Here is a 13,041-nt window from a genome sequence, read left to right as displayed (position 1 = left end):
GTCTTGGCCATGGTGTGCAAGAACTTAGATGGGAGGTGAGGTTTTGAAGCAAGAGATATCTGATCATGAGCAATCTCCTAGCGGAGTTCCTCCAAGATGCTCATGTGCTCTTTTGTGATATTTACAACAAAGGCCCATTGGTACCGCACCGACCACAGGAGATTTGTACAAGAATAGGTAGCAGTGACATGAGAAGTCACATCACTTCAAGCATCACTAAGTCTACCACTATCAATCACAATGCCACTCAAGTATCACGAAAAATGGTGCCAACACGACGACTCGGTAGACTGCCTTAGTTTCAGTCCTGATGGTCTTTATCTTGCTAGCATTAGTATGGATGGTACAATGGTAATCTCTAACGCTAGCACTGGACATTGTATGCATATTATTTGGTGTTGCACCAGAGTTCTTTCACTGTTGTGGACATCATCTTGACAACATGAGGTTTGGTGTGGATTCGGAGACGGGAGAATTCTATGTGTCGTCATTAAAGAGGTACAAATAGGCTGGATTTTTCTATATTCTTCTGCCAATCCTCACTCAGATTTTTGGTAGAATAAGCTTGAAACCATCGGTTTTCATGTCCATGATAATCTGGTCAAACATTTGGTGTTTGATCATTCAGGAACTTGGTTGGCTACAGGGGGGAAACATGAATTGAAGATATGGAAATATATTGCACGAGGTAAGATTTTATGATTGGCACATACACATCAAACTGAGTGCATTGCCCAAAGATATGGTTATTGCATCATTGCAATCTCCTCTCACCTCGTTCAGCAACTATAACTTTGCAAGAATCAACCATTGTCACATTATTGTATTTGCTTCACTATGGCAATAATGCAGGCTGCCTGCTCGCCACCTATCTTCAGCAGGGAGTGATGTATGTTGTGTAGGTCTGGAACCTCAAGTAATCTCAACAGATTCATTGTACAGACGCTGGGATGTAAACAATAGTGTTATTCGCTGGATGATACCTTTACAAACCTTAATGTGAGCTAATATTATCACCTTTGAGTATAGGCTCAATGTCTTTTGATATAGTGGGCACGCAGATATATCTCCTGAGGAAATGTGCATTGCCATTCCGAATCAGCTAGATGGTGTAGATGTTTATCAAATACCAACAGCAATACTATTGTTCTCATTGAAGTATAACTTGAGCCAGGACCGGAAGTATGTTACATAGTTTCCACCATCCTGGTACAGTTCCATAATTACCATTGGTGCTTCACATTAACTTTTTCTTCCACAACACACAACAGCGGAGATCACGTGCACATTAGCAGTATGGACAATCTCTGGTTGACTGTGAACGTGAACTTACCATTGTTGCGTTTCCAGGCTCACTATAACCCTATCCACCATGTCGGTAGGATAGCTAGCAGAACTTCCAAAACAGGAACCACCGCATCTGTTCATCTTTGGGAAACCACAGAACTAAATGTGTTCCTCAATGTATATTGAAGGTAACTGTGAATTGAATACAATGTCACACCATTATGGTTATACAGATCAATCCACGGGCCTTACACCTCAGATACTGTCTAGGACTCCAATAAAAGTAGTCACAGGCGTAGGATTCTTGCTAGCTTTATTCTTTGGTATTATTCTCAGGGTTCGCGCTGTGATCTAGGTAATTAGAAATGTAGATCTACAAAATTATTCTGTAACATTTTCACCAAAAAATGTTAGCATGGAAGTGTGCTAACTTGGTCCTGTGGCTAACGTACATGAAGGCCCTCGGTTCTTGTGAGGCTCAAAATTACTAGATTGTCTTGTCTGTCTTGCAGTGTAAGACCTTTCTGGAAGAGATGATAACTACACCATCTATCCTCAATCCCAATCTGGCACTATCTGTAGGTGGTGTCTGATTGGACTATCTTGGAATCTAAGTCGTTTTTCCATTGAATAGAGAGTGGCATAGGACATCTGATGCTCCAGTACATGATGTGGCTGATGTAGTCATGGTATGGTGAGGAAATGTCCAGATTTAATGGGAATGATCCTAGACTGTGCAGGGATGATTCCATAGTATAGTGGGGATATGTTTGGATTTAATGGGAATGATCCCGTTCCCTACTGTGACTGTCTAGATTTAACACAAATGATCTTATCCCCCACTGGGATTTATCCAAATTGTACTGGAATGATCCTGTCTCATATCATGAGGAATAGCTCCTACAATCCATAAAAGGAAGGTATTGTTGATCCATGGACAATCCTGATGCTCTAGAGTCCATATGGAGGCATGCATGTGCATGGAATGCTAAATTAGCTCCTTCATCTAACAGGTCCAAAGTCTGAAAAGTGCAGACTTGAGGTGTCCAAAAATGTGGATGCTAAGTATCTGCAATGCAGATTGTGTGGACTGTGTGGACTCCTAAGTACTGATGCATGGATTGCCATAGAACTGGAAAAAGAAGGGAATGCAATGATCAGTCATACCTCTATCCACTGTACTCAAAGCCCTCACTACACTTCCACCTGCCTCCCACCATGTTCTAAATCCTCTGTAAATGCCATTGACATTGGAACAGTAATCCTACAAGCAACTGTTGGCAAAAAAGACTACAATATTGCACTGTCAAATGTCTTACTTGTGCCAAACTTCACTTTAGCACCCGTCTCTGTCCACAAATTGTCTGAAGTGGGGTTATCAACACTTTTTCCAGCAGGGTCAAATACTTGTGAAGTTCAGAAAAAGAAGGAACTTTTCCTCACTGCCTCACACAAGCGAGGACTCTATCACATCCAAGCAAAACCCAAAATCAACCCGGAGTCAGCTTTTGTAGCAGTAGATGTAAATGCATTGCACAGGAGAATGGGACAGATTGGAATGGACTGCTTGCAATGGATGGTTACAAAAGGACAGCTCCAGGAAATAGACACCTTTACCGGAACCCCGGAGTTCTGTGAACCTTGTGCTTTGTGCTTTAGAAAAGATGGGGGAATTACCTTTCAAGTCCACTGAAGGAAACTGAGCCAAGCGCCCCATACAAATTGTGCACACAGATGTTGGAGGATCAGTCAAACCAACCTCCAGGGAGGGTTTTCGGTACTGGATTATTATTGTAGATGATTTTTCCAAATTTCCATGGATATATTTCCTAAAACACAAAAGTGAAACACTGGAACAATACAAGCAATGGAAAGAAGATGTCCAAACATTCTTCTGGACTCATTTGGGAGAAGAAAACTTCACTCCACCGTACACAGAATTCCTCTAGAGCAATGGGGGAGGAGAATATACTGACAATGCATTAAAAAATCAACTCTGAGGAGATGGTGTCATACAAGAAACTACAGCTGCAGATACTCCGGAACAAAATGGCATTGCAGAACGCATGAATCAGACATTGGCTACATTAGCAACCACTATGCACCATGATTCCAAGCTCCCAAGGTCATTCTGGGTAGATGCCATGCAAACAGCTGCATATATCACAGCACGCAGCCCAGCATCAGGACCCCATATCATCATGAAGATGTTCCGAGAGCAGTGGGGCAATACCTCCGTGGAGACGTTCCGAGAGCAGTGGGAGCACCTGATCAGCTAAGACACCCTCCACAACAGTCTCTACAACCAAGACCAGAACACTGTCCATATTCAGAACGGAAACCCAAAGTAGAGTCACAGTCAGTGGGAGGACAGCTTCTCAACATACAGCCAGCTGATGTGGAAAAAGTCCGGATACGGCTAGACAGCCTGTCTATTGGATCAGCTTCTGGAAGGCATACAACACCTTTCAAGGAGATATTCAACACCTTCAGGAGTGAGTGGGGCAACACACACACAAATGTGTCTACTCCCTGGAGTACCTGCACAAGTTCCTAAAAGAGCAGTCATGCCTGCTGAAGTCCCAGGAGTAAGCAAAAGCAGTCGCCAGACTTGTCCTGCAGACAAAAACCGAGATTATCAAAGGACTCTAGATGAGGAACAGTCTTGAAAAGAGCAGCATGACAACTCCATGGAGAAACCTAACACTCCTGAGGTTCATGAAGAAATATCTGATACAGAGGAGACATTCTTTGCTGGAATAGCAAGTACTGGTCTATCTAACACAGACCTTCCAGGGACACTATAGGAAGCCTTATCACGTCCGGATAGAGAATTATGGAAGTCTGCCTTGGAAGAGGAGCTCCTAAGTCTCAATATTAATGCAATATATGACACTAACCCACTTTCAAAGGGAGTAAAACCTATCACATCAAAACCTGTGTTCCGGATTAAGTTTAGTCAAAACAGAAATGTCGAGAAATACAAACTCCGGATTGTTGCACAAGGTTTTACTCAAAGGGAGGAGATTAATTGCCAGGAAGTTTTTGCTCTGGTTGCAAACTTGGAGTCAATCTGAATTATTCTAGCCCTGGCAGCAAAGTACAACCTTGAACTTGATCAAATGGATGTATCCACAGCTTATCTCAATGGAGAACTTGAAGAAGAACTGTACATGCTTCCTTCAGTGGGCGTACCTATCCAACCTGGATACTGCTGGAGGTTGAAGACATCAGGAAAAACCTGTTGCTATATAGCCACCACCGATATATATAAATGCATTCATAGAAACTATAGTACTATCAGTGCAATCATAGCTTTTATAGCTCTTATAGCATAGCAGTAGGCAAAATCTTAACCAAGGGGAGAAGTATCTATAATTCCCTCAAACTCTGGATTAATCTAATAAACTTGTTCAATAATAGAAAGAGACCAGAAGTGTTTGGAGTTAAATATATTATTATAGGCAAGGCACTATAAGTGCTCTTATAGCCTATAGCAGCCTACATAGCTCCTATAGCTGTAAAGGTCATAGTTATAATATAGTTCAAGGTGCTTAAAAGGACTAATAAATCATACAGTATTAATTAATTATGCAGCCTGTATTAGTGAAATAGTAGTTTGTATCCCTGATACTCACAAAATAAGAATAATGATTTATCCAAATATAAGTAGTGAGAATGAGTAAAAAATAATCTAAGTCCATAAAAGGTCAATATATAACACCTGTATGATACATTTTATAAGCTCTCATGGTGTAGTGGATAAATGTGATGTGTGACTATAGGTTGCTTAATCACCCAAAAGCTGAGTTACAGGTTGAAAGTTCAAATCCTGTCTGTGTTAATTTTTTTTATCAGCCACACAATAATTTCCAACATCAACATCTATAAGAGCATTTATAGAGCTAAATGAGGCTCTATAGATGGCAGAGGTTCTATAGCAAGTTTGACCACTATAATAGCTTTATAAGTACTTATAGTGCTATAGAGCTCTATATAGCTACCCCCATTTTTCCTGATGTCCGAGATCCATCAGATTAAAACAAGCTGGTCGTACATGGAACAAACCTTTGATTGCAAGCTCCAGAAGCTTGGTTTCACAGGACTAGATGCAGAAATATGTCTCTATGTATTCTGGGACAACAAATAAATATGCTTTGTTGTTGTCTATGTAGATGACCTCCTCCTAGGAGCTTCATCCCAAAAATTCATGGAAATCACAAAAGCCAAACTTGAATCCATATTCAAAATGCGGGACCTTGGAGAAGCAAAATAAATACTTGGAATTCTATGGATATTCGGATGCGGATTGGTCTGGAGACCCAGACACATCTCAATCAACATCAGGCTTTGTCTTTATCACCATCTGAGGAGCAATCTCCTGGACAATAAAAAGACAAAGCATGGTCACTTTATCCTCCATAGAGTCAGAGTACATTGGATTGAGCAATGCTGGTTAACGCCTTGCATGGCTTCAGACATTCCTTGAAGAAATGAGACATGCTCAAAATGGACCTACAACATTGCACTGTGACAATCAAGCAGCTATCATTCTTACACGAGATCCGCAGTTCTATGCTCGCACAAAACATACTCAACAGAAACATCATTTTATCTGAGATGACTTAGTATCAAAGGGAGAGGCAGTAATCAGATATGTTCCTACAGGAGATATGGTTGCCGACATTCTCACTAAACCCCTCACTCACAAAAAACACTGGGAATTCTCTAAAGCTATGGGACTATGGTTGCACTCAAGTGGGAGTGACAAAACCTGATAAACCTGGTCTCTGCTAAAGCAGCCATTGTTCTCCATGGAGCATAGCCACCACTCCATGGAGTCACCATTGTACTCCTAGAAGTCATTATACTGTAGCGAGTAGCACACTTCAGTCACCCCCAAAACATAAGCATTTAGCTTCAACTATCTGTGTAAATGTATAAAGCTAAGAGCTTGTTTTTCCTGGTATCATCCCAAGTGCTCCAGCAAGGATGGGATCATCCCAGAAGCGGAATAATACCACCCTTCTGGGATTTTCCCATGGTATCAGACCATGTACCATAGTGGGATTATCCCTCAGATGGGATAATCCCAATAACCTGTCACATGTCACATGGTATCAGGGGGATTGGTGCTAATACTAACATGTGAGAATGCTGGGCCAACTAGTGAAGATATTTCCAGTCTTTTCCACCTGAATAATGGTACTTTAGCCCAATATAATCAAGACTATTTTGAAATATATGAGTTACAAGTTCCTCATTGTAGCTTACTGCAAATTTGGGGAGAAGCATTCCCTTTTTTTTAAATGTGGAACATTATCAATTTCTAGATATAATCAATTGCAGGAACCATACACTAGAAAGATGCTGTTGTCCTTGCTGATAGATGTGATATGTGAGTTCTGCTTTTTTGCAAGGTTTATTATACCCTTAACTGAAGTAAAAACTAGGAAACACAACACAAATGCTGTGACAACAAAGTAATCTGCAGAAGGACATCGAATATTAGATTTACACTAGATCTGGCATATTCTGTGAGGAAAATCCTGACCTTGTAGAAAGTAAAACATAGTAAAAAGAAACATAAAGTCATGTTCTTGCAAAAACATGAATTTACCACTTTTGTGGCACTACCAAGGTATTTGATACCTTATATTGTACATTCTCTGAGAGTGGTTCCTGGGGGCTGCTGGCTGAAGGTCTATGGGGAGAGGGGGATGCTTGCTATGTACAGTATAATACACAAGATCTCCATTTTGATACTCCTACACTAGATGACTTGAGTGTGAGGATTAATTAGGCACTGCTTAGGTATTTAATACCTTGAGTTGTGCCATTTCTGGGAGCTACCAGCTGAAGGTCTAAGGGGTGACTGGTGCCTATATGCTGACTGTGTATAGTACAGTATCTAAGTCCACAAAGAATCTGAGTGCTGTAAAGGTATTCTTTTTTTAGATTCTTGAGAAATTGAAATGAATCCGGAAAATATTTTTTCATGCCAAGTAAGGTTTCTGCCAACATTTTCTGTCTCTCATATGATAGTGATGCTGTCTCACACCACTCTTTTTGGATTATCATTTTTATGGCAATATGTAGAACTCAGGTAATTTCCTTCAAAACTGATTCTGACCATTGACATTGCCCAACTTTTGATTTTTTTTACTGAGGATCATCCCACACTGATCTGGACAAATCCCTGAAATAGGGTGTGATCATCCCAGTTAAATCTGTACATGTCCCCACGTAACATGGGGTTACCCACTTCTCACATGGACAAATACCAGAAGGGGGTGGGATCATCCCAGTTCAATATGGACAAATACCATAAAGGGATGGGATGATCCCAGCTCAATGTGGACAAATACCACAAGAGGATGGGATAATCCCAAGCCAATCTGGGATGATCCCAAACCAATCTGGGAAAATCCCAACAAGAGATAGGATGATCCCAGTTAAACATGCACAAATACCAAATGAGATGGGACAATCCCAGCTCAACATGGACAGATACCAAAAGAGGATGGGATGATCCCAATCTACTCTGGGAAAATCCCAGCCAGAGATGGGATGATCCCAGCTCAACATGGACAAATACCAAAAGAGGATGGGATGATCCCAAATCAATCTGGGAAAATCTCAGTTCAACATGGACAAATACCAAGGGGGGATAGGGTCATCTCAAACCAATCTGGGAAAATCCCAGCAAAAAAGGGGATGATCCCAGTTAAATGTGGACAAATACCAAATGGGATGGGATCATCACAATTTGATATGGACCAATGCCTGAAGGGTAAAGCATCATCCCAAACCAGCCAAGGAAAGTCTTGGAAAGAGATGGGATTATTCCAGTTCAATCTGATCTAGAAAAATCTCCAAATTACATAGGATCATCTCACTACATCACAGACAAATCCAAGCAGGGGACAAGATCACCCTGAGTCAGAATAGGACAGGGAGATCCCACAACAGGAACAGAATTATCGAATAGCATGCTTAGGCTGCTGGTGACTCAGCATGACAGGGGAAAATACTCCTGAAATGCACTAAGGTTATTCTGTAACATATAATCATAGGTAAGTTCCCAGCAGCTTAAAATATTATTGTCCTTTTCCAGCAGTTTCCATTTTTTACATGTTGCAGTATTTTGTTTGTAAACCAACTATTATGTTATGGTAGGACCTGGATGAACCTAAGGTTGAACTGGGACAGTGATTCAGAGTAGCCCTCACGTAGGTTCATCCCAAGTCACATGAAATTGCATAAGCATGCAGAGCACACCTTTCAGCCATTTTTGTTTTCACAAAAATTTATAATCAATTGTATGCGTGGGGACATATAGTGGATAAAATGGGTGTTGGCTTGTGGATGCTGGGCTGCCACAAAGAGCCAGCAATTTGTCTCATGCAAGACATGTTCTGCCTTTGACAATGATGCAGCAGAGGGAAGGATAATGAATATGTAGTACTTACTCGGACTGGTATCTTTGTGCATTTTTCAGTTCAGGCACTTGGATAAAGCTGCACAATTCAAAAAAATATCATATCTTTTGGATCAGCACATTAAATGGATTTGTGACATATCTTTGCCTGGTTGCAAGAGTGTTACATTATTTAAAGTTGGATGAGCCTGAATGAGAGGTATTGTAATCCTGCAGATGTATATGCTTGGTATTGTCAAACATCTTGTATTCCTTTGACTATAAGCCATTTTAAGTAACATTGATAGAAATCCAGGGTAGATAAATCTACTTTGTGATATGCAGTAAATTATATGATAAGTAGGAATGACAAAGTTATATAGTCAGTTAAGGAAAAGAGATATGGTTGAATTATCTCCTAATCAACTGAATTAAATCAGGTTAATTTGTAAATGGTTATATGTCACAATTAGTTACACTAACCTTTGGTCAAAGTCTCCTCCATCAATCTATAGTATATGATATTACACTAGAAGCTGGACAAATTAAGGTTCAATTGAGAGTAAACACCATTTGAAATTTGTATATATGTTATAAATGATGAAAGCAGGTAGTATTGTATTCTGCTTCATGGCTATTAGTACTATTGATAATGTATTGATGTTGGCTACATTTATGCAGGAACTATTTTTGCAGTAAAGCCCCCCTGACACCATGTGACATGTGGCAAATGTCTGGGATTATCCCACCATAACAAATGGTCTGATACCATGGGAAAATCCCAGAAGGATGGTATTATCCCACTTCTGGGATGATCCCATCCTTGCTGGAGCACTTGGGATGATACCAGGAAAAACAAGCTCTTAGCTTTATATATTTACACAGATAGTTGAAGCTAAATGCTTATGTTTTGGGGGTGACTGAAGTGGAGTAGCACCTCCGACTATAAGTAGTAGGGGGTTTAGTATCGGAATACCTCAGTCATTTCTATAGCCTCTTAGGCAGCGGCTGAGGTATGTTACATTACATTTATTAGAGATCACCTAAAACTAACATTTATTGTAGTTTCACTTAGATAAATAATAAAGTCACTTCTATAGCCTCTTAGGCAGTGGCTGAGTTTCACTTAGATTTATTATACCATCCATCCCTAATCTGATTGGCCATCTTGGAATCTAAGTTCTTTTTTGACTGAATAGAAATAGAGAGTGGTATAGGATATCTGATGCTCCAGTATCTGATGTGGCTGATGTAGTCAGCCATCCTGACTCCTTTGACTGTCATGATGACTATCAGCATTCATTTCAACTTTGGATTTATCACCACCTTTACCAGGAGGTGGACGTGGTGCTCCATCTTTACCACCTCAGTGACTTTACTGTGGTAATGTGGCACCAGGATGATCCTAGGATATGACAGGGAAATGTCCAGATTTGATGGGAATGATCCCAGACTATAGAGATAATTCCATGGAATAATGGGGAAATGTTTAAATTCAACTGGAATGATCTCAGACTGTATGGGAATGATCCAATAATATGGCAGGGAAATGTCCAAAATCAACTAGAATAATCTGAAACAGTATGGGGATAATCCCATGATATGGTGGGGAAATGTCCAAAATTGACTGCAATGATCTCAGACTGTATGGGGATGATCCATGGCATAGTATGGTGGGTAAACGTCCAAATTCAACTGGAATGATGTCAGACTGTATGGGGCTAATCCCATGGTATGGTGGGGAACGTTGAGATTCAAATGGAATAATCTTGGACTGTACAGTGATGATCCAATAGTATGGCAGGGAAATGTCCAGGTTCAACTGCAATGATCTCAGACTGTATGAGGATGATCCCATGGTATGGTGGTGAAAAATTGAGATTCAACTGGAATGATTTTAGACTGTATAGAAATGATGCTATGGTACGGTGTGGAAACATTGAGATTCAACTGGAATGATCTCAGACTGCATGGGGATAATCCCATGATATGGTGGGGAAATGTCTTGGTACAATTGGAATGATCCTATGGCATAGGGGGGATATGTCCAGATCCAACTAGAATAATCCTGGACAGTCTCAGAAAGGGATAGAATCATTCCATTTAGGTCTGGACACATTCTCACCATACCAAATCCCAGCAAGGGACAGGATCATTCTCATTAAATCTGGACATATCCCCATTATACCACAGGATGGTGGAGAAAAATTTCCAGATTCAAATGGAATGATCTTGGACTGGACTGGGATGATACCATGATTATTCGAGTAGGATCTGGACATATCCCCCCTATGCCATAGGATCATTCCAGTTGTATCCAGACATTTCATCACCATACATGGATGATCCCATGGCACAGTGGGGAATTCCTGATTCAACTATTGCACAAATTATGATATTAAGACATCAACAAAAACCTAAAGCTGCAGGAGAATTTGGATTATCAAGTGTACTAAGATAATCCCATAGTATATCCAGATTTAACTGGAATGATCCTGGACTGTACCAGGATGATCCATGATATGGTCAGAAAATGTCCAGATTTAATGGGAATGATCCCAGACTGTACAGGGATGATCCCATAGTATGATGGGGATATGTCTGGATTTAATGGGAATGATCCTGTCCCCTGCTGTGACTTATGCAGATTGTACTGGAATGATGTACATTTGGGAAATTTCCAGATTTAGTAGGAATAATCCTATCCCTTGCTGGGATTTGGTATGGTGAGGTGTCCAGATCTAACTGGAATAATCTCATGATATAGTGGGGTAATTTCCAGATTCAACAGGAATGATGGGAAAGGTCCAGATTTAATGGGAATGATCCTGTCTCCTGTTGGGATTTGTCTAGACTATACTGGGATGATCCTATGGTATAGTGGGGGAATTCCAGATTTAACAGGAATAATCCCAGATTTATGCAAATCCAACTATAATAATCCCATCCCTTGCTGGGATGATCCCATGGCACAGCAGGGATATGTCGAGATTCAACTGGAATGATCCTGGACTGTACCAGAATGATCCCATGAATAGTGGGTGATTCTGCCCCCCACTGGGATTTGTCCAGACTGTACCATGGGATGATAATGCAGATATACAACCTTTAGACTAAGAGGACCCTTTATCTGCTTCTGCATTTTTGCTTATTTCCTTTCACACCCACATGATTGAAATCCACAATCAGCATCTTTGGATCCACACTCTTAATTTTTGAATCCAGTGGACACTGTATTTTTTTTTACACCAAGTTGGTGATGTTTTTCAGGACAGCAGAAAAAGGAAACTCATCACAAGAGACAGTATTTGCTTGAGATGCTCTAACAGGAGGTGAGGATGGGAAACAGACTATATTCTTGCAGTTTGAATTATACCAGAATCTTTCACTTCTTCCACTGTATCACTGATTTCTTTTCTTTTACAGAATTTGTGTGAGTATTCCATGCTCTAAACTGGGCCATTACTGACTGACACAGAAATGGATTTTTCTTCTTATTTATATTTGCAGATTGGTGAAATGTTAATATTATTTTAAATTGGCTCTAACATATAATATAGTGTTCATTTAATATTTTGCAAAACACTAGATGCTGACAAAATAATAAGTCTAATTTCACTTCAATTATTTTAAACAATGCTCAACTTTTGTGACTCACAATAAAATTTATCATAAGTCCTTTTTGTACTATATAACACATTTACTTATTCATACATTTTAGATCTGGCAATAAGGATGCACAAATTAGAAAAGAACTTGATATATAGAATCTCTGAGAAATCAAATTGAAATATAAGCAGCTCTACGGGCATTTGCCTCGTCTAAACAAAAATCTCAAAGCTGACATGAACATCATGCCTGGTGTCAAGGACTTTGCCTTACAAGCAAATAACTATCTATTGATAGCACATGATGCCATCATTGCTAGCCGTGTCAATCAGACACACCAAGCCAATACCCTCAGGAGAGAGGAAAACACGTATAAGGTTGGAGACTTAGTTTACCTCTCCACTGAGTATTTATCCCTACCCAAGGGTAGGGCATGGAAGCTACTGCACAAATATATTGGGCAGTACAATATTGTCCGCACAAATGCGGAGAAGTTTACAACATCCTCAAGCTCCCTGAGGAGCTCAAAGATGAGTGGATACACCCAATATTTTATGCTGGGCTATTAAGAAAACACGAGCCAAATGATAACTCATTGTTCCCAGAAAGAGGCACCAAAGCCTTTTACGACTTTGGTGAACCAGACAAGACAGAATGGCTTGTCGATGAGATAATTGCCCATCCATTTGAGTGCAAACAAGATATGATTCCACATGAAGTGGAAC

At 40.2% G+C, this 13,041-nt stretch overlaps 2 protein-coding genes across 2 annotated transcripts; both read left to right on the top strand.

Annotated features, from left to right (window-relative positions):
* Positions 1-240: 240 nt before the first annotated feature.
* SERLADRAFT_405944 (uncharacterized protein) lies at positions 241-1,557 on the top strand (the record flags this gene model as incomplete). Its single annotated transcript, XM_007314520.1, has 6 exons — positions 241-351; positions 559-688; positions 853-889; positions 943-999; positions 1,051-1,182; positions 1,521-1,557. The coding sequence occupies 6 exons, from the start codon at positions 241-243 to the stop codon at positions 1,555-1,557; spliced, it is 504 nt and encodes a 167-aa protein (XP_007314582.1).
* An 11,004-nt stretch (positions 1,558-12,561) lies between these two features.
* SERLADRAFT_434293 (uncharacterized protein) lies at positions 12,562-12,885 on the top strand (the record flags this gene model as incomplete). The annotated part of the gene is made up of 1 exon (XM_007314519.1): positions 12,562-12,885. One exon carries the CDS (start codon positions 12,562-12,564, stop codon positions 12,883-12,885), a length of 324 nt encoding a protein of 107 aa, XP_007314581.1.
* Positions 12,886-13,041: the final 156 nt, after the last annotated feature.

The sequence above is a fragment of the Serpula lacrymans genome, assembly GCF_000218685.1.
Source record: "Serpula lacrymans var. lacrymans S7.9 unplaced genomic scaffold SERLAscaffold_3, whole genome shotgun sequence".
Lineage (NCBI taxonomy): Eukaryota > Fungi > Basidiomycota > Agaricomycetes > Boletales > Serpulaceae > Serpula > Serpula lacrymans.
Note: the sequence above shows the minus strand (reverse complement) of the source record. Positions and strands in the feature narration are given on the sequence as shown.